This window comes from Lates calcarifer, linkage group LG12 (genome assembly GCF_001640805.2).
Source record: "Lates calcarifer isolate ASB-BC8 linkage group LG12, TLL_Latcal_v3, whole genome shotgun sequence".
NCBI classification, from domain to species: Eukaryota; Metazoa; Chordata; class Actinopteri; family Centropomidae; genus Lates; species Lates calcarifer.
In genome coordinates this window covers 27,053,492-27,074,857 of record NC_066844.1, presented here as the reverse complement: position 1 = coordinate 27,074,857, position 21,366 = coordinate 27,053,492, and the positions used below count along the sequence as shown (strand labels likewise).

At 45.2% G+C, this 21,366-nt stretch overlaps 3 protein-coding genes across 6 annotated transcripts in view; 2 read left to right on the top strand and 1 right to left on the bottom strand.

Annotated features, from left to right (window-relative positions):
- The first annotated feature begins 1,082 nt into the window (after window positions 1–1,082).
- Window positions 1,083–8,563, top strand: tbc1d20 (TBC1 domain family, member 20). 3 transcript variants are annotated; one of them, XR_001964006.2, is made up of 9 exons: window positions 1,098–2,871; window positions 3,113–3,298; window positions 3,466–3,546; window positions 4,542–4,728; window positions 4,837–4,938; window positions 5,460–5,601; window positions 6,037–6,215; window positions 6,416–6,737; window positions 6,871–8,563. XR_001964006.2 is itself a non-coding variant. In XM_018703841.2 (8 exons), the coding sequence occupies exons 1-8, from the start codon at window positions 2,811–2,813 to the stop codon at window positions 6,944–6,946; spliced, it is 1,014 nt and encodes a 337-aa protein (XP_018559357.1). In that variant the 5' UTR covers window positions 1,083–2,810; the 3' UTR covers window positions 6,947–8,563. The 3 variants fall into 3 exon arrangements, 2 of the variants coding, with proteins under 2 accessions (XP_018559357.1, XP_018559355.1); XM_018703841.2 differs by lacking the exon at window positions 6,416–6,737 and having other exon boundaries at window positions 1,083–2,871; XM_018703839.2 differs by having other exon boundaries at window positions 1,123–2,871; window positions 6,416–8,563.
- rbck1 (RanBP-type and C3HC4-type zinc finger containing 1) lies at window positions 8,274–14,830 on the bottom strand. Its single transcript, XM_051074419.1, is given in 15 exon segments — window positions 8,274–10,431; window positions 10,544–10,597; window positions 10,599–10,688; window positions 11,175–11,273; window positions 11,359–11,538; window positions 11,744–11,840; window positions 11,952–12,112; window positions 12,614–12,787; window positions 12,921–13,060; window positions 13,187–13,265; window positions 13,267–13,386; window positions 13,585–13,681; window positions 13,935–14,079; window positions 14,464–14,511; window positions 14,601–14,830. Coding segments are annotated over 14 exon segments (1,557 nt in total). The 5' UTR covers window positions 14,504–14,511; window positions 14,601–14,830; the 3' UTR covers window positions 8,274–10,350.
- A 654-nt stretch (window positions 14,831–15,484) lies between these two features.
- Window positions 15,485–21,366, top strand: part of necab3 (N-terminal EF-hand calcium binding protein 3) — a 33,040-nt gene continuing 27,158 nt past the window's right edge. The window contains exons 1-2 of one of the 2 annotated variants that reach the window (XM_018703843.2): window positions 15,485–15,809; window positions 20,218–20,242. In XM_018703843.2, coding sequence (XP_018559359.1) covers window positions 15,684–15,809; window positions 20,218–20,242 — 151 coding nt within the window. In that variant the 5' untranslated portion in view covers window positions 15,485–15,683. The remainder of the gene's footprint in view (window positions 15,810–20,217; window positions 20,243–21,366) is intronic. The other variant, XM_018703842.2, reaches the window with a different exon arrangement.

Below are 21,366 nucleotides of genomic sequence, written 5' to 3'. Positions count from 1 at the left end.
CTGTCCTGGCAACAGTCAATGCCATTACTGGCTCTGGACTCTGCCCCCCTGACAACAGGCTACAACATTCCCAACATTGGGCTCCGCCCCCTTACCTGTCTTAGTAACAGGCTACACCATCACCAGCCCTGGACTCTGGACTCCACCCCCTTGCCTGTCCTGGCAACAGGCTATGCCATCATTAGGCCTGGGCTCTGGACTCCACCCCCTTGTCTGTCCTGGCAACAGGCAACAACATTCCCAACATTGGGCTGGAGTCCAGAGCTGGGCTCCACCCCCTAGGCTGTCCTGGTCCAGAGTCATAGCCTGTTAACAAAACAGGTAAGGGGGCGGAGCCCAGGGTTGGGAATGTTTGCCTGTCTTGGCAACAGGCTACACCATTACTGGACTCTGGACTCCGCCCCCCTGACAACAGGCTACAACATTCCCAACATTGGGCTCCACCCCATTGCCTGTCTTGGCAACAATCAATGCCATTATCGGCTCTGGACTCCACCCCCTTGCCTGTCTTGGCAACAGGCTATGCCATCATTAGGCCTGGGCTCTGGACTCCGCCCCCTTGTCTGACAACATTCCCAACATTGGGCTGGAGTCCAGAGCTGGGCTCCACCCCCTAGGCCAGGACAGCCTAGGGGGTGGAGTCCAGAGTCATAGCCTGTTAACAAAACAGGCAAGGGGGTGGAGCCCAGTGTTGGGAATGTTTGCCTGTCTTGGTGATCCAGAGTCCAGGGCTACTGACGCCATCAGTAGCCCTGGACTCTGGACTCCGCCCCCTTACCTGTCTTGGCAACAGTCCACACTATTACTGGCTCTGGACTCCGCCCCCTTGACTTTCCTGGTAACAGGCTACAACATTCCCAACCCTGGGCTCCGCCCCCTTGCCTGTCTTGGAAACAGGCTATGCCATCAGTAGCCCTGGACTGTGGACTCCGCCCCCCTGACAACAGGCTACGCCATTGCCAACCCTGGACTCTGGACTCCACCCCCTAGGCTGTCCTGGCAGCAGTCAACGCCTGTCTTGGTAACAGGCTACGCCATTGCCAGCCCTGGGCTGGGCTCTAGACTCCACCCCTTTGGCTGTCTGGGCAACAATCAATGCCATTATCGGCTCTGGACTCCACCCCTTTGACTTTCCTGGCACCAGGCTACACCATCGCCAGCCCTGGACTCTGGACTCCACCCCTTTGGCTGTCCAGGCAATAGTCAATGCCATTGTCAGCCCTGGGCTCCGCCCCCTTGCCTGTCTTGGCAACAGGCTATGCCATCAGTAGCCCTGGACTCTGGACTCCGCCCCCCTGACAACAGGCTACAACATTCCCAACATTGGGCTCCACCCCCTTGCCTGTCTAGGTAACAGGGCTACGCCATTGCCAACCCTGGACTCTGGACTCCACCCCCTAGGCTGTCCTGGCAGCAGTCAACGCCTGTCTTGGTAACAGGCTACGCCATTGCCAGCCCTGGGCTGGGCTCTAGACTCCACCCCTTTGGCTGTCCGAGCAACAGTCAATGCCATTAGTGGCTCTGGACTCCGCCCCATAGACTTTCCTGGCAACAGGCTACAACATTCCCAACATTGGGCTCCGCCCCCTTACCTGTCTTGGTAACAGTCCACGCCATTACTGGCTCTGGACTCCGCCCCCTTGACTGTCCTGGTAACAGGCTATACCATTCCCAACCCTGGGCTCCGCCCCCTTGACTGTCCTGGTAACAGGCTATACCATTCCCAACCCTGGGCTCCGCCCCCTTGCCTGTTTTTGTTAACAGTCTTGGCAACAGGCTAAGCCATTACTGGCTCTGGACTCCACCCCTTTGGCTGTCTGGGCAACAATCAATGCCATTATCGGCTCTGGACTCCACCCCCTTGACTTTCCTGGCACCAGGCTACACCATCGCCAGCCCTGGACTCTGGACTCTACCCCATTGGCTGTCCTGGCAATAGTCATTGCCATTGTCAGCCCTGGGCTCCGCCCCCTTGCCTGTCTTGGTTATGCGGAATTATGGAGGTGGTCCAAATAGGAGGAATAACAAATACTTATAAGGTAACTATTACCTTGTATAGTGTGGGACTTAAGTGATATCTATCTATTTACCTATCTATTCAGTAAAGAGCTAACCTATAATTTACTACTAATACTTGTACTTGACGATCTTCTGTTTCCTCGCATCACTAAATATTGTTTTTATCATAGGTTAAGATATAACTTTCTGATCCCTGAGTGAAAAATGAGTAAATAACTCGATAATTACAATTCAGTAAGATACTATTCGTAGATTTGAAATGGGTCAGTCTGCACATTTACTCTTTAGTGCTTTAAGTATATTTTAATGCTTATAGTTTTAGATTTTTACTGGTGTAAAGTTTTGGATGCAGGACTTTTAAACGCCTCCTCGTCACCTCCCATCATCCTGACCCTACGTGTCGTGATGAGTCAGTCTGAGCAGGGAGGATCTCTAATGCTAACCTCTCCCATTGGTCGCTGCTGCCAGTGTAAACATGTAGCCGCTCCAGCTGTCACACCGTATTGCTATTAAGCGCTGCTTCCTAATCGTTAATCAGTTCGTCAGTCCGAATAACGATGGCCGTGTTTCTGAAAATACTGGGTTCGGAACCAGGGCGATGTAGCGTCAGCTTGGTGACTAGCTAACACCGAGCAGCTAACGGTCGGGTCGTGTTTGTATGAGGCTGGCCTTGCTAATTACACGGCTAGCTTCCTGTTGGCAGTCACGCAGGGGTATATCGAGGTTGGCCGGACAAAAGGATGGCAGGTAATGTTTTCTAGCAAGGACACATCAAGAAGTGGAGGACAAAAATGAGGAAATCAAGGAGTGCTAGTGCCTCACCTTCACCGGTTAATGGGAAACACGGTAACGGTACGTGTCGCTAAGTTAGCTGTCTCCAGTCAGAGCTGTCATATTTATATTCTGGATATTTCACCAGTAAAGACAGTCTGCAGATCTATTCTAATTTAGAGAAAACACGGCTGTTTGTGTATGTCAGAGTTAGCTAAGCTAACTATGTCCCATATAACGCGCTGCATGTAAAATAACAGTTGCCAGCTAAAAGTCAACACATGCTAGCTAGTCAAACACAGTGCTTTATTGTGTGTCTCAGACTGGGACAGCAGACGGAAGAGGAAGATTGCGGACATCACACAGGCCCTGACCGTGAGTCCGGTGGATGTAGCAGCTCTGAGGAGGATGGCTATCAGTGAGGGAGGACTGCTGACTGATGAGATACGATGTCAAGTCTGGCCTCGGCTTCTCAACGTCCCCCTTCAAGTCCTGGATCAGGAGCCAGGTATCACGTTAGCCCAGAGTAAATTAGGCTCCGTATCTGTACACGCTATTACACATACTTTTCCTTACCATGCACGGTGGTTATGTAAACACCGAGTCTTAGCAGGTGTAGGTTCTCTTACAGATTTGACTCTTACAGCAGTGCTAACAGTGACATGTCTTGTCCAGAGAAGGTGGAGCGAGAGAATAACAAGGACTACAACCAAGTCCTGCTGGATGTGCAGCGCTCACTGAGGAGGTTCCCACCTGGTAAGTACTGACAAACCACTCGGTTTGACCATATACATTGTTGTCAGCTCTACAGTTTCAGAGAGAGATATAGAGGATATACTCACAGATGAACACACACAGTCAAGCTGTGGTGCAGCAGTCCTCAGCACTAAACCTACTGACTTTCAAATTAATGTGTCAAGGAAGTCAAGGGAGTTTTTACTCTATGTCTGAACCTGAGAGAAAGCTCCACAGTAGTTTTCATTTGGAATGAAGTGAAAATTAGAGTTGTTATGATAATCAGTACCAGTGCCAAATACACCATTTCTGACTCATAAAGCCACATATTCACCTCTACATTCTACATTTACTGTCCTCCACATCAGTTCAGTATGGAAACAGATTTGTTATTACTTTGTTACTACTAATATTGTCTACTCTGCATTGCTAGAATCTGTGCCAGTCCATCTCACAAGTATAAATACTCACACTGTCAGAACAAGATCTGTCAATTTAACACAACACTTGAGGGAGCTGCACGCAGACTGTGTTACTGGTGGGAGGAAAAAATGTCTGAACTGAAGATTTCAGCCTCTGCAAGCTCTGATCTCAGTGAACTTTGATCTGTGCCAAACTGTGACGTCTGTCAGTCACAAGGAGGAAATGAGACATTCCTTCAGAATGAAACTGTAGAATTGATAGTTGTTACTTATACTGATGAACTGCATGATGTATTTATTTTTCATTCATTCTTTCTGGCAGGCCTAACCAGTAGGTGAAGCAGCAATGAATGTTACCATTCATGCTCCTTAATTAGTCAGATTATCCTCTTTTTGGCTGAGGACTAGAATATGCACTGTTTCTAAATTGTGAAATCATGGGCCAGACTAAGTTAAGTCGAATTACAATGGAATTGGTCATGAAAAATAGGTATTGGGTGCCTTAATATTCACAGGGTTGTTGATGCAGTGGTGTACCCAAAGCTTAAATAAACTAACAGGTGTGTTAACTTTATTTTGTGTGGATTTGTACAGGTATGCCAGACGAGCAGAGGGAGGGTCTTCAGGAAGAGCTGATTGACATCATCCTCAGAGTCCTGAAACGTAACCCCCAGCTGCACTACTACCAAGGATACCACGACATTGTTGTCACCTTTCTGTTGGTCCTGGGAGAGCGTCTTGCAACTGCTCTTGTGGAAAAGCTCTCCACACATCACCTCAGGTACTTTGCCTGTTACCTATTTTTATCAGTTTTCTAAAAATGTCCCTCACCTCATCCGCTCTCTCCTTTAACTCTTAAAAATGCTCTCTGTGTTATCGTCTTCCTCAGGGACTTCATGGATCCCACCATGGACAACACAAAACATATTCTTAACTATTTGATGCCCATCATTGAGAGGGTCAACCCAGAGGTGCATGACTTCATGCAACAGTAAGGCTCTCTGCTGTTTCAGTGACAACAGGTCAAATCTGATTATTTTCTGTCTCCTGTGAGAGGTTTCCTGTCAGACATGACACTTTGCTTTGTTTCATTATGTAGTATTCACACACAGTGATGATCCAGATAAGGCAGCTATAACTAAAGTGTTAAAGAGTCAGAGTCTGCTTTATGATTATGAACTTTAATACCATTTGTATCTGCTCTATAAATTGTTGCCATCAGTGGTTGTTGTGTGTCCTCTAACTCTGTGACCTAGAGCAGTATCCTCCTCCATGTTTTTAAAAACCGCTTGGAATAAGATATAAAGACATCAGCAGTTGATGGTGATGTTGGTGATGAGAAGGATGACGGTGCTTTTACAGCACACTGATCCTATTATGACAGCTCAGGTTATTTCTCTAAAGACTTAAGAACACAGGTCATTAAGTCCTCACACTCAGAGAGTTGACATGTCACTTACCCTCTGTGTCTGACTCCCAGTTCCAGGTCTCATAACATGTTTTCATTCTCAGGGCTGAGGTGGGCACCGTCTTTGCTCTTAGTTGGCTGATCACCTGGTTTGGCCACGTCCTGTCAGACTTCCGCCATGTTGTCCGGTTGTATGACTTCTTCTTGGCCTGCCATCCACTGATGCCCATCTACTTTGCTGCTGTGGTGAGTTCCCTGTAATCTGCACTTCATTTACAGTGCATGAACTGAACCTGCTGAATTAATGAAATGTTTCCAAAGGCAACAACATTTATGAGCTTAATGTATTGATCTGTGAGCCAGAGGCCAACAGTTACACTCTGATGATGTGTCCATTTATTGTAAGTCTTTGCTCAGTTTAGACCGTCTCTGAGCAGAGGCCTGTGTGTGTGACTGTGTAATGATGGACTGTATTGATACTGTGAACTGTAGGTTGCCAGAATGTAATGACACCTTGACCTTTACTGCACTTGCGAACTGTTAATTAATCTTTTGCGATGAGTTGCTGATCAGTACGTTTATCCCTTTATTATAGCATAAAAACAGTGGCAGATCAGGTTTAGAAAGTGAGCCCTGGTTCAGGCATTTCATTCTTGTCTCTTGTGTTGTTTGTTTTTTCAGATCGTACTGTACAGAGAGGAGGAGGTGTTGGACTGTGAATGTGACATGGCCATGGTTCATCACCTGCTGTCTCAGATTCCCCAGGATCTGCCGTATGAGACGCTCATCAGCCGAGCAGGAGACCTCTTTGTCCAGTTTCCTCCGTCTGAACTGGCTAAAGAAGCTGTCTCACATGAGAGGTACTCGTCTCTTTGGGCTTACCTCACCTTCACAGAGCGGTACACCCCTCTGTGCCGTGAATATTTTATTTCTCTGCTTCTGTATTCACACACTGACTGTAATTTTCATATTCTGCTTCTCAACAACTCCTCGCTGTTCTTTCATTAACCCTTTCATTTTCTGTCTGTCTTGGTCTCTCTCTGTTTGTTTACCTCCTAAGCATGGCAGCCTCTACCTTTAAGGACTTTGACCTTGCATCCACTCAGCAGCGACCGGACTCTGTTCTCCGTCGCCGACGCAGACAGAAACAGGCTGCGCTGGAGAGCCCAGCAGCCGGCTCTGTAGTGGCAGTGGCTCGGCCCTCAGCGGCACGCCGGTTTGTTCGACTGGCTGTCATGGGTCTGACGGTGGCGTTGGGGGCAGCAGCTCTGGCTGTGGTCAACACTGCTCTGGAGTGGGCCCCCAAACTGGACCTGTTCCCTTGAACTGCTCCTCTTTTACCCCTATACTCCCACTTATCTGTCCCTGACTGAACCTAGCTGGTGGGTCTGTTTAAGAAATCAAACCACAAACCCTGCGGTCGATAACACTGAATGGAGTGTCTTCTCTAAACTAAACCAGTTAACGCTCCTGTCTTATTTTCTCGGATGTTACCAAACATCCTACTCTGTGTAGGGCTTCTGAGGCCCCGGCTGAGAGTCCTGATCCTCCTGAAGAGCACGCAGCAGTACAACCGCTACAGCTGCAATGAAGAATCCATCCTGGTCTAATGAAGAGACTGTATTTCTATTGATGGTGTCATTATTAAAGTTTATTTATATTTGGTATTAGGATAATCTGATATTGAGTTATGCTCACAGAGATTTATGCTGAAAGCTTGGTGGACTCACTACACTTGAAACTGCTGCCAATTAAGAGAGCTGAGGTGAATGTGTGTGTGTGTGTGTGTGTGTGTGTGTGTGTGTGTGTGTGGTCGCAACCAATTTGTTATCTATTTGATACCTGGACTGAGACCAAATAGAGGATTGGTAGAATCCTCTCTTTGTATAATTTACTGTTTCTTAATTTCTAGGTCTGTCACAGTCTGTACAGAGACATGGTCATGTCACACAGCCACTTTTTAAGGTCATGATGACGTTTTTACGTCATTTTGGCCCTTTCAAGTTGTTTTTGATCACAGAAGAAAATGGATTTTCCTCTTTTGGACAGGGTATCTTTAAAACATGTCAACAGTTGCCACCCTCAACTTCACATTTTAAGTTTTGGATCATTGTTGGGGTCAAAATATTTCTGGTGTTATCAAAGTAAACGTACCCTGTGTAAGCACGGCTTTCACAGTCCAGGAAGTAAAAAATCAAGCATATTTAAAAGTTTACAAGAGCTTTCCAGTTACTTAATTGTTTGGTTGCACAACCTTAAAGGGTGTCTGTGTCTCATGGCCCCAAATGAATAGGACATGTTTTCTGCTTCACTTTTCCTGGAGTAGATGATTAAGTCTCTCCTCATAGCTCAGCAACACACTGACTCGCTCACTCACTCAATGCCTGGTAACAGAAAATATGAGAGCTGCCATAAATAGCAAGTTAAAAAGTGGGTACCGTAGTCTTTGGGGTGGCACAGTGAGGACCCAGAGGACCCAGTCTGCTTCAGCACTTTGCTCACTCCTACTGTTAGAAAGCACCTGAGCCTTTTCAAGTAATACATGCCATTTAGTGAACTGGATCACTCAGAGTAGAACCAGCAGCATTTCAGAGTGAGTCCAGGTCATTCCAGTGTTCCAGTCATTTTCAGTCAATCACACATTTTAATTAGGGGCTATCGTATGAGTCAGTGTTACGGCACTCACCCAAATAGTCTTCACAGAAAAGACTTAGCAAATAGTTTATCAGAGCACTTCACTGTTCATCTGGATGGTCTGAAATCTGCTTTCATCTAAACTGAGTTGTGGTCACCTTCATTGGACAAAAACCAGTCAACTAAAACGTTCTGCTGAAGTAATTCGAGTGACGTGTTGAGAGAATTAGTTTTTGCTGCTGTACATTAGGAGCTGAACACCTGGGCATCCCATTCCTTTATTCCTGCTCCATCGATTCGTTGCCTTTGTAGTGAACCACTGACTCAGCTGGTGAGACATCGACAGACTGATGAAGGTGACCTGGGACGTCCAGGGATGCTCTGAGGTGCCTGTGTAGCTGTTCAGCAGTATTGTAATGCAACATGTATCTGCACTCAGCGGTTTTCATTTATTTTCATTGCACTAACTGATTTTTTTCTGCCTTTTATGTTCATGTTTATTTTGTTATAATAAAACTGTCATACTAATGTAAAGTTGTATAAGAGAATGCTAATAAACTTGAGTGAAACTGAACAGTGTTATTTGTTTGGACACAGCTGCACATCAGAAACATCCAAATCACACCTGAGTACGTTGTATATTGGACCATGATTAGGTTGTAAACCAGTTGTGATGATGAAGGTGAAACAGGCCTCTGGTGTCAAACTAATGCACGACTGCACAGTGAAGGTCAGACAGAGCGGAGAGGGACTTTAACACCGTTCTGATACAGCAGAGATATTCTTCAGATCCGGAGGATCCACCTGGACCTTTAAACCATTCCATCAATCTGTTTTTTCCCACATCGTTAACCTGAATAAGTTAATACAATTAAATTAATCTGTATCTGTATTTATCAGGATTAGTTCAATGAGCTTTAGTTACATTCAGCTGCTCTTTGTCAGCTTCAGCTTTACTTCATCAGCCTCAGATAGATTTTAACTTCAGTTGCACTTTGATTACTAACATTTCATTGTTTTCCAATAATACCAGAAGGCCTGTGAGTGCAGTGTAACACAAGTTAAAGCTTTAAATACATGCACTGTCTCCATAGGCAATGAATGATTACACTGCACATTTTAATATTAAACTGAAAAACTTGTCACTCTTGAACAATCTCATTTAATCCAATGTGTAGTTTACAAGTGGTGCTTAAAAACAAAAAAGAAGAGCTGAAGAATGTTGAACTAAACCTGACAAAGTATAACATGTAACGTGTAAATCAAACTTAAAAGCAAAAGGATTTTTAATGGCATATTTTTTGCTCAAGTAGCAGAGGTGAACTTCCTCTAAAAGGCTCAGGTTATTCATTTCATCTGACATGACTGAAGACAAACTAAAGTTATTTAAGACAAAGGTGAGTAAAGGTGAAACCCCTTAAACATACAGGTATATTGTACACATTTAATTGCATTGGTTACTATAAATCTTATGGAATGAACACTTGAGAACTACAGAACTGGATACTTTACAAAAATACAGCATCATTATTTCTCCACCTTGTTTTAAACCTGATACTTTAAAGAGCAGCTTGTTTGACATTATGAACATTCATTCACTGTAAACACTTAAAACAACGTCCTTCACCACACAGAGAAAAATCCATTGTTTACATTTCCCGTTACTAATCAATAATTGTCATCATTTATCAATCGTCAGCTTCATAAAACCTTCTGTTCAGTTTAGTTACAGTTTAGTTACTCCAGTAATCCTAACATTTATTCAGTTGTTCTGGTGTTTTGTAGACGAGATGATGAGATGTTGGAAAAAAAAGAAAACAATAAATTATTCATGAATGAATGTTGGTTGTAGTTAATTAGTTGAAGCCGTACTTCACATAAGAAGGAAATTCCTTATTTCTAACCTGTTGGCTGTGATTTACATTTTTACAAACCGTATTAGAGTAAAAGCCTTAAAAATGCTGAGCACAGAATCATGGCTGTCTCATCAAACTGAGTCGTGATGAAAGCAGCAGCCACCAGAGGTCAAAATAAACTTCATATTGAGCATCGATTCATCACAAAAAGTTCTTAAAGCAGAAGATCCTATTCAGTGCAGAGATGTGGAAGATGTAGCTGCAGTTTGCATAGCTGGTATAAAGCATTTTTATCTATAGTAACTGCACCATTAAAGAAAGCTGAGCCTCAGAAGCAGGACAACTACAGAGCAGTGTCCTGTCACTGAGACCAGGGCTGAAAGTCTGTAAAATAAATCAAAAGAACACATGAATGCAGCATTAAACCAGAGGCCTGAGCATCAGCTGAGGGCTGCATTTCTTCAGATAGTGCATGTTATCATACGTGTTCATTAGTGTGCTGGCCTCAGTGGCAGTTCTGGCAGTTTGGATGGCAGGGCTGATTATTGACTCGACATCTACACCCACCAGATATGTCTCCACTTCCCTGTGGAAAGACACACAGCTCAGACACACAGAAACAACACTGGTTGAAAATGTGTTTATAGAGCACTGTGTGTGTGTGTGTGTGTGTGTGTGTGTGTGTGTGTGTGTCTCACGTTCGGCCCCCAGCGAGCTTGCTTGGTGACCCAGCAGATCTCTGTCCTGCACATTCAAACAGCAGATCCAATCACAGCCGTCTTTTTTCTGGACGATGATGTCACACCGTGGACACTTCATGGCCTCCCCGTTCTGCAGCATGGTCTGTGGTGAAACACAGAGTAAATACATAAAACATACAACCACTCAGACAGTCAGCGCTGAAGAACCTGTGCTGTACAAAAAGATTTTACAAAGCACAAAAAAACAGCAGCATTAAACAGTTATGAGAGTATTTGTCTTCACTTATTCAGTCAGTGTCAGAAACGTACTCAGAGTTCAACTTAGAGAAGAAAGAGAGTTTATAGGCCATGCTAAAGAAACGGACTCCATCAGCACCAGATTAACGAGGCCTGAGCAACACACACTTTCTATTCATCATTAATCATACAAGACTTACACACCATTATGCAATATAAAAGCTCCATGTGATTACTTTTCAAAGTAAAATATCAGCTTCAGAGGCTCAACACTGTAGCACTGCACAGGAAGTGGTTTGTTATTTTGGCACAGAAATGATGAAAACAGGCTTGTTCCTGCTCTAATGATGACGTACATGATGATGACACGTGTTCTTTAAGGCTGACCTACCTCCAGCATCTGCTTGGTTTGCTGAGCCGCCTGGTCGTTCTCTGCTCGGATGCGCAGGTCGTCCTGGTAGTCCTTACAATTCATTCCTTTGTGGATGGCCTGGAAACATACACAGCATCGCAGATGTTTAATGCTTGTACTGTTACTAACCTTCCTCAGTTAATGGAATAAATGTAGGAACTACCCTGCAGAGGATGCAGTTGGTTTCATCACAGAGCTCGCAGTGGAACTCATCGACCTCGTCCTCGTAGACGCACCATCCTCGACAGTTTGGAGTCTGACAGTGGAAGCTGTGCTCTGCTCGGCTCTCTGCGATGCTCAGACGCAGCTCCAGAAACCGCTGGTGCTCTTCTTCAGTCAGCAGCTGCTCCCAGGATCACACAGTACACAACAACAGAGACAGTGCACACTGTCATACTGACACCTTTACAAGAACCTGCTGAGGTTTTTACAGGTTCTTACATTTTCTAGGAGGGTTTGAAGAAGAGGAAGCTGTTGTATTGTTATTAGTCTGACCAATCAGATGAGTCCTTTTACATTAGCTACTGTGCTCATTTTAATTGTCTCACCTCTTTGATTTCTCGGTCCAGTAGCTTACTGTCACATTTGTCTGGACACGACACCTCAGCATCTTGACTGTTCACTATTGTTCCTTTTAAACACTCCCTGAACAAAGACACACAATAAAAATGTGGAGATGCACAAAATGTTAAAACACAGTGTAGACTTTTATCACTTAGATGTCATAAGTGTAACACAGCTGTTTCCTGTCTGAACCTGCAGAAGGTGTGCAGACACTCTCTGAGCACGATGCCCTCTCCTGGCTCCAGGGTGGAGAAGCAGATGGGACAGTCGACCTCTGTGGCGTTGGGGATGAGGTTCTGTTCTTCTGTTGCCAACAAATGCATGTAGTTCCTCTCTCGTTCCTCCCGCTGAGCCTTCATTACCAAGTGTGAGAGAGAGAGAGAGACATGCACAAACTGTCATGACTCATTGTGAACATCAGAATCCTGTGTTTCCAAAAAAGAGAAAGTGAAACAGACTCTGCTGGTGCTCTGTTTGCTTTTCCATGCAGCAGTTTATTTGTTTGTGAAGAGAAGAAGTGTCATGTATTGGTTCTGCATTTATCATAAATACAGTATGATGAAGAATGTTAGTTTGTCTATTGAACATCCATCACATCACAGATAACTTCAGGCTCCTCACAGAGTGACACTCGTGTAGAAGTAGAATATCACAGAACAAAGTGTAACCAGCTTGAAGTTGCTGAAGCTTCATTAATGTAAAGCAGATCAGTGAAGTGAACCTGTCTAACTGGGTACTGCGACCACCACCCAACGACCATGTGTGTGATGAGTCTAAGTGATGGAGCTTAGGTCAAAATCAGATATAAATTAGACTGAACCTCTGGTTGTGTGTGTGTTAATGAGCTCTGTTACCTGCTCGTACTGCAGCGTGGCCAGCTGCTCCTGCTGGATCCGCAGAACCTCGTCCTGGTCCGGCTGGTAGATTTCAGGCACCTCGTAATCCTCTGGCCGTTCCCCTCCACACATCTCACAGCCGGGACGTGTTGGCTTGTTCACATATGTGCACTGACTACAGGCCCAGCCCAGCTACACACACACACACACACACACACAGATATAGAGTATGAGTGCAACAACCCTGGGACACACACTGTGTGGGAATATATGCAGACACACTGAGCTGCAGACACGATGTCTAACACACAGTCTGTATTCTGACCTGAGGTTTAGGAGGCACAGGAGGTTTGGCAGCAGTCGGGGGTTTAGGTGGAGGAGGAGCTGCCTTCTCTGCCCTGTCAGCACCACCTCCCCCCAGCCCTCTGGGAAAAAGCTGCATCGCCTCCATCGACTCCACGATGCCTAAGAATAGATTATTATTCCATTAAACCTCGATACACCCAGTACGTAGACTTAACTCCACTGTGGGCCTGAGGCTGGTGATAACAGAGAGTGTTGATGTCGCTGTGTTACTGCTGTGTTACTGACCCTCTATGCGTTGCTGCTCCTGGTCCTGTTTCTGTTGATGGCGCGTGAGGTGAGCAGCTTGGGCGGAGAGGATGAACAAGGAAGGCCTGGTCCCCGTTGTGACGGACGCCGTGGCTGTACAGCGTGTCCTGGTCCTGAGCCAGCCGCTTCCCGATCACCCAGCGCTGCAGCAGAGGGTGGAACCCGAAGTCATGGCTGATCTGGTGAAACGAGGGACAGACGCATCAGTCAGTACATTTAAGGTGGTCTAATAGAATCTCATGCTGTAAAACGTGGCGTCAGAAACATAGAATGTACTACACACTGTAACATGGTATATGTTTGTTCAGTGACTGACGAGTCGCTACAGGTTGGTAGGATGTTGTGTTCATGTAGTTACAGTGCTGTCACATCACTACCTTGTCTTTCAGCTGTGCGATTGTCATTCCAGCAGAAACCAGCACAGTCACTGGGATGTAGGTATCTGACTGAGCATCCTCCACTCCAACCTTCAGCCTTCAGGAAACAACACAGCACGTCAGGCGTGTGTTATTCATACATGACCTGCATTCCCCAGCCTGTATACGTTACATAATTCACTCTGAAAATAAACAGTCCTCGCCCCCCCACAGGAGCAAACAGGGTTCATGGGTTTCAGTTTTGGGAAACATCTGGCCAAAGTCCGGGAGTCTCACACACACACACACACACACACCACACACACACACACACACACACACACACACACACACACACGGCCTACACCCACCTGATGGAGTCCTGAGGGTAGGCCTGGCTGTTGATAGTGACAGACACTGGAACACAGAGTTGTGAAAGCCTGTGACACAGTTTAACGGCCTCCTCACTGTCCCCGCTGCTCAGGGCTTCACTCAGAGAGACAGCTAGCTCCTCCGCTGCACAGAGAGGGAAGAGTTCAAACCCTCATCTGACTCATGACTGATGCTCTGTGTATTTTATGTGATATTGTGTGTAGTTGTCTGTCTGGGCCTTCCTCACACAGACACGTAAACATGGTCCAAAGGAGAAACAAGTATGTGTTACACTGGACAGAGAAACACTCTGCAGCTCGTTTCTGACTGACTCTGGCTGTCACTGTCCACACACACACACACACACACCACACACACACACAGATCAGTAATAAACTGTGACACACACACAAAATATTCTTCTCACTGAGTCAGAGATGAAGTTGCTGCTCTCCTACACTGACAGACCGGGACGGTCGATCAGATCATAACAAAATCCCAAAACCGAAACTGAGTCGAGCTGCTCACCCTCTTTCAAGTCGACCTTCGGTGCAACTTCAGAGGCCATTCTTACACCTGAAACGACAGGTAACACCACATGTATGACACAATCATCGCACTAAAGACAAACAGATCTGTTTGTTAGAAACAAGTTTGACACCAACTTCTTCAGCTCGGACTGTCGAAGTCCCGTTCCCGCATCCGACAGCTGCTTCGTCAGGTCGACTAAACGCTGACAAACGGTGTTTTCACGGTTTAAACGGAGGAGAAATCAGCGCCAGGTGAAGCTTAACTCCGTGTTTTCGTGCCGTTCCGCGGTGTTGAGCTCTGACACTGAGGCTGAACGGAAAGTGAAACTCACCAAGTTCAGGAAGAGAACATTTTAAAGGATCGCCGCGGAGTTCCTCCGCTCCGCCCCCACGTCCCTCCTGAAAACTCTGCCTTCTCTTCTCAGACAGAGAATATTCCTGTATACTCTCAGCTGTCCTCACCTGCCTCACAGCTGGGTCTACAACTGTCATCGATTTCTCTTCTCTTTCTTTAAGTTAAAGCAGATCATAGGGAATCACTGCACCGACCACACACAGTCCTCCTCAGTCCAAACACACCACTCCAGCTTTAGAATGAGAGAGAGAACCGCATGAAACCAAGAGAACTTTTAATGAAGCACAATTAGAATTATTTCAAAGGAAAAAGGGAAAAAACAGTGACCTCCAACATCCAGCAGATGGCACTGTCTGTCTACAGTTGGCTCTCATCACTGTAACATTCAGGTTTTATAAGTTTACATTTGATTTGAAAAACTTACTGTATATTTGACAGAAACTCTAAGAAGAGAGAACCATTCATGGAATGAATAAACACTATAAATAATAACTCACTCTTAGTTTCGATCCGTGTTTAAATGTAGGATTACTGAGGTTCGTGCTCTCAGGACAGTTGCTGATAAGAGGCAGAGGAGGTTTGGTCCTAACTAATTAACGCTGATCCAGATGCACGGGCGCAGATAAACGAGCCAATCACAGAGCTCCAGCAGGAGGGGCTCGCGCAGCTCTGCTCGGCAGCGCTCCGCCACAAAGTTGCAGAGCATCTCCGAGTCTCCGCCTGCTCGCTCTCACTTTACATCTCTGCTCCTCCTGCTCCTCCTGCTCCTCTACACCTCACACCTTCACTTCGCTCCTGCCTCGTGTGTGTTTCAGCTGTGTGACAGATCTGCGCGGTCAAGGTGTGTCTCGACGCGGTCAAAGATGCTGGCTTGTACGGAGATGATCACTATGTGCCTGCAGTCGGCCAAACAGAAGCATCTCCGGGCTCAGCTGCAGCAGCAGCAGCCGCTGCACAGCGCCGGCCAGGGGCTGACCATCTTTCATGATGTGAGTGTGTCTCTTACCTGTTAGAGCTTTACTGTTCATTTCATCAGTCAGAAAACACGCCAGTGTCAAATACATTCAAATACAGAAATCATAGAGAGTGTATGAAGATGTATGACTTACACAGCGTGTAGTTTATTTATGCTTTATTCATTTTGACCTTTTTCTTTGTTTGTCTCTAGAAAATTCCATGAAAGTGAAAATAGAAATGTTTTATCAAACGTTCTTCTCCATCACACACCTAAAGACGATACAGTATTTGGCTGTGTGTGTGTGTGTGTGTGTGTGTGTGTGTGTGTGTGTGTGTCAGAACAAAGTAGGAAGCTGCAGCTGCTGCCTCTGCATGATAAATTAAGCTCTCACAGTCAGACAGTTTTTAGGTGCTGCTGGGGGTTCTCCTCTTTTTGCACACACACACACACACACACACACACACCTCTGATCTTTCAAAAGCTTTAACACCAAACACATTCGATAAAAATCAGTCATCAAAACATTATAAAATCAGATGATAACAGACTAAGTGCTTTAGGATGTTTGTTTTATTCCACTGATTTTTGATCAGGGTGTGTGTGAGTGCTTCACTTCTCAGCAGAGAGTGTATCCATCAACAGAGTCATTCTCCATCCATCACACAGTCTGGTCCTGGGTTAGTGGGGCACTGATGTGTCCCAGTCTGAGTTCCTGCTAACTGACAGCTCTCTGTCTCTAACACGGTGCGCACACAGCCTCGTCTAAATAAGGACACATTAGTCACATTTGGCAGAAATGTCACCGTGTTGGTGCACAGGCTGTCCCTGAACGCAGCACAGCACCAGAGTGCCTCCGCATTTAGTCTTCAACCTTGAGTTTTTCTGTAGCTGGAGCAGAAACAACAGGCACACTCTGATGATGGGCTCTGCTCACAAACATAATTAAGCTTGGATTGTCTAAAACAGCCTGAGCAGGAGATAATGGCGCTGAGGAATACTTAATACTCTGAAGCCGAGACAAGGACACGCTGTCTTGGTTTTGATTACCGTACTTGTCTGTTCATTGTTTCGTTTCACCACATTCACTCTTCTTTTTGTCTCTCTGCTCTGGTTTGGTGAAGGGGAATCACTGTGCAGACTCTGGAAATCGTATTCCTGCCTGCAGGTTGTCCAGTTATTCCAGCGGGACAGCTGACAGTTTGGCTCGAGTTGAGAATTCTAATTTTGCATTTAAAGCAGGTAGAGCGCCTCTTTTACACTGCTGTGGCATTTCCCAGAATCCCAGCAGTGTTTAGTTGGCTGGGTGAAGTCAGCTGGTCAGTCAGGTAAACCTGTAAACAGGCATAAATATTTAGTGTGCCTGGAGTAAAAGTTGTAAAGCAGATCAATGGTGATTGATTCTCAGAGATAATGCCAGTGGATGAACTTTATTATTGCAGTGGAATGCATTGATTTTCAATAGTGAAGTGGAGATGAACACACACACAGATAATGTTAAAATGCAGAGGTTGAAACAGACAAAGCAGTGTCTGAAAAAAAGTCCTGTTCAAAGGCCAGGGACAGTTAATGATGATCGTAGGAGGTGGTTCTATCATCACACTGTTGGCTGCTTTTCTGTTTTTATTGTCTTTGTGTTGTGTATCCAGTGGTTCCATTCACTGCAGCCTCTCTGATTTTCTCTCCCTCTCTCTCACATCTCCATCCTCCCTCTCCCGATCTTCATCTCTTCTCTGCTGGAGAAATAAAACAACAGACATGTAAAGGAGAAAAAATCTAGGAGAAAATCTCTGAGAAAAGATGAAAGAATACGCCACATTCAATCCGCTCAGCTGAATATGATCATTAGCTCCGGTTTCCTCTTTCTTAAAATGTGAAAAAAGCAGTGTGTCAGCAGAGCCTGAGAGAACCCACTGTCTTAACACCTGCCACCATGACATCAGAGCAGCGGCGCTCTGGGAAGCAGGTCTGACCTTTTCTAGGCTCGCTGTAAATGATGCATTATCGTCTCCTGACACTGAGAGCCCAAAGACAGCCAAACAACAAACAAGCTGAACAGTACCTGTTCTCCACTGAACCGAGCAGGAGGGATGAAATGCTGCTTAGATGGGTTCCAGTGCCGAGGGGGTGGGGTGACTGACTGAGAGGAGATTCACTGCAGAGTACGTAGAAGCTTAAAGCAGAGAGAATATGAATTTAGGATTCATCAAGTGAGTAGGGTTCAGAACATCCTGCCATCACGCTGTTAAAAGCATCATTTTACTTGATGCAGGCACAGGCAACAATTTGCAGCTTCGCAGTCACCCTCGAGTCTAGACAGATGAATCAGAAACAGAGCCATGCGTGTGCTGTGAAGTGGTTTGAAATGACCTGGCTCTTGTTATTAGTCAAAGGTTGAAGCTGTGGAGAGACAGATGCTGACAGGCGAAGGGCAGGAGTGCAGACTTTGAGCTTGTTGACCCACAGAAAAATGAAAGAGAGGGGCAGGTTCTGCTGTCATTAACACCCTGTAGGTCAAAAACTGGTATGTGAGTCCTGACCGCTCGCCTAACAATGGAAGCAACAGACTGAGAGGGCGGAACAGAATCGATAGAGTGGAACAGATCACAGTTTGTTTCATTTTCATAACACTGTCTTAAATCGATGAGGAAGTTGGGTTTATTCATGCTGCAGCTGTATTTTCATGATGCTGGTTGGTGACTGTGCTGCACACAGGAGGAAATCAGATAACAAAACAGATGCTTAAAACAGAGACTGTTGTCCTTGGATCTCAGATTTGATGCTTTATGGAGAAGCCAAAAATGATAATGTTCCTTACAAAGCAAACCCAGGCTATGACTAAGGAGGCGGCCGCGGCCAGCAGCTGACTGACACCCTGTACGTGGTCAGCCAGGAGCCACGTTGTGGCCTCGTGTCTCGCTCACATCAGGCAACAAATGGCTTTCCCAGTGTTAGGCACTCATCCGTACAGGAGTCATTCTGTTGCTGAGTTTATTATCTTCTGCTCTGAGGCACGGCTCTTTTGTAAACTCTGTAGATGTGAATATTTAAACCTGTGTTAAAAATAGGCTTTTTTATTATCCGTGACAGTCACTACGCCCATCCCTGCCGGCTCCTGACCGCTCACACAATCACAAAAATAATCACATCAAGAAGGAACAGATTCTTGGAAGCATGTTTTAGCTGTGTGTGAGTGTCGGCCATTCCTCCACTCATCCCTGTCATAGTCCTCATTTTCACCACGGCCCAGGTTTGTTTACACTATGCATGACTGCATGTGCACAGCTTTCATCTAATAAGTCTTCTGACAAATACAGCTGACTTTGGTGTCACAGCCTCTCATGCTAAACAGTGAACCAGAAACCCCAGTGGGAATAAAAGAAAAGAGCGAGAACTAATGTGATTGTTCAGTGTTGCAACAAAACACCAACAACACATTAATATAAAGAACTGTTTATCCAACAGCTGATGTTTCATCTTCAACCAAACACCATTTTGATATTAAAGTAGCAATGCAGCAGTGGCCACTGGCCAGTTCATACTGTAGCTGTTAGCAGTTGGCAGCAGCAGAGGCCGTTTTCACTGCAGACACTTCACAGCAGGAAAAGCACAGGTTTAATTAAAAACACAAATAATGACTCTTTTTTAAATGTACCATTAAAAAACCCAGCATGCACAGCAGCACAGTCTCAGAGCTGCACTCCAGTCACTGCTGATGCTCCTGTGCTCTTCTGTCTGTGACATGTTCAAACCTTTGCAGTGAAAATGGTCTGTGGAATCAGAAGTGAGTGAAACCTTGAAAGATGCTTGTTGAGTTTGAACTTTGACCTTCTGCAGCAGCAGCAGTGACTGTGACATGGAGTCAGTCCTTTAAACACACCAGTGACTTTGTCAGGGAGATCACCACTGATGAGCCTCAGCTTGTGGCTGTTGCTCTTCTGTTTATTGTTTATTAGTATCCTAGTTACTTGTTACCTGGGCAACAGCTACCCTTACATATTAAACTATACAGATTGATCCATTTGCACATCCACACACTTCAAACTGTATTAATCTCCTGACTGCCACATGGTGACTGATTTAAGACTTTCTGCTCAGCGGCCTTCTAAACGCTGCTTCTAAAATGACTATTTACTCCACAAGTGATAATCGTAAAACCTGTTTTTGAATTGATACATAACACAAACTGGCATTGAACAGAGCATGACTCACATTCAGAGTATAACAGCCTTTGTCAGTGTCCTTGTTCATATGATGGTTCTGTTCAGCGCAGCAGAACAAATGAACCTTTTACAGCAGACGTCAAACATCCTATTGTGTTTTTGACAAACTGCCATGATGCTTAATAATCTGCACCTGCTTGTTGCACGGATCCCTTTAGTGATGCTTGGTTGGAAGTAATAACCATCTCCTCCCTCCATCTTTTTTTTTTTTTTTTTCAGATTTTCCGCCGAGCTGACAAAAACGGTGAGTAAACAGTACGTAACATGTTCTGTGGTGAATCATTTGTCACAATGCGTGCTCGTTGTTTCCCCATATTCTTCCTCTTGTTATTATGTGTTGTTATTATAATCTGGGAGGAGAAATGAATGCATGAATGGCTCTTCAAGTGAATTTCCTTTCGTCTTCATGCCCCAACAAGTTTCTCCACCCAATTAAAATGATGCTAAGATGCTGGATTATAGCCATGACTGGAAGACTGTGTCAAAATAAAGCACCTCTCTGTCAGTGCCGACACAGATGACTGGGTGCTGTTTACAAATTAACGCGAGTCATGTGAACACAGGCTGAGCCAAGCTATTTTTCTAGCAGTGAATCACTGATAACAGAACTTTATTAGCATGAGGTAATCTAACATTTTAGTGGTGGGGTTAGTTTTGAAAATGCTCTTCATACTCATACATTTGTACGAACACATGCACCTGAGCTTTTTGCCAAAGTCCATGTGTGACCACTGCTAATGTTTCTGTGTCTTAAAGTAGGTAAGTGTGAGGAACGGCCTCTGTGGACTGTCCAATTTTAGGCTGTCCCAGATGAAAGTTGTCATTTGTGAGAGGGATCTTTGGTTGTCTTCCCAAAACCTCCTGCAGTCTTACAGTCTGTTTCAAAACTCTGACACTGTTAGAAATGTTTCTGCAGCCAGGAGCATGTCTGCAAGCCAACCAATCAGAATATGAGAAGAAATGACACAGAAAGTAAAATTAAAAGTGCCCCTACACATGATATCCAGCCAATCCAGGCAATCATCACAAACCCAACATCCCTCCAAACCGATATCTCTGGGTCTGACACAGATTATATTAAACTGTCTCCTGCAGTGTGATGAGCGGTGAAGCTATAAGATGACTGTTACTGCAGAGAGTATAAGGCCCTCAGAGGAAACACACGTTTGTAAGCGTTGGTGATCAGACCCTGCATGGACTCAAACAGGATTTATTGAAGTTACCATTTGTCTCAGTAACCCCTGGAGACTCTCACACTGTCATATATCATGGCTCTGTGATGTTAAAAGCATTCCAGGAGTGTTAGGGTGAAATCTTTTGTTGTGTCCCTTTAAGGTGTCTCCTCTAATTCTACCTGAGTGATTGTCG

Coding starts and splice junctions, on each gene's coding strand:
- tbc1d20 (XM_018703839.2), top strand. CDS start 2,811: ATGAGGAAATCAAGGAGTGCTAGTGCCTCACCTTCACCGGTTAATGGG. Junction 2,872..3,112: donor TAATGGGAAACACGGTAACG/GTACGTGTCGCT, acceptor TGTGTGTCTCAG/ACTGGGACAGCAGACGGAAG. Junction 3,299..3,465: donor AGTCCTGGATCAGGAGCCAG/GTATCACGTTAG, acceptor TGTCTTGTCCAG/AGAAGGTGGAGCGAGAGAAT.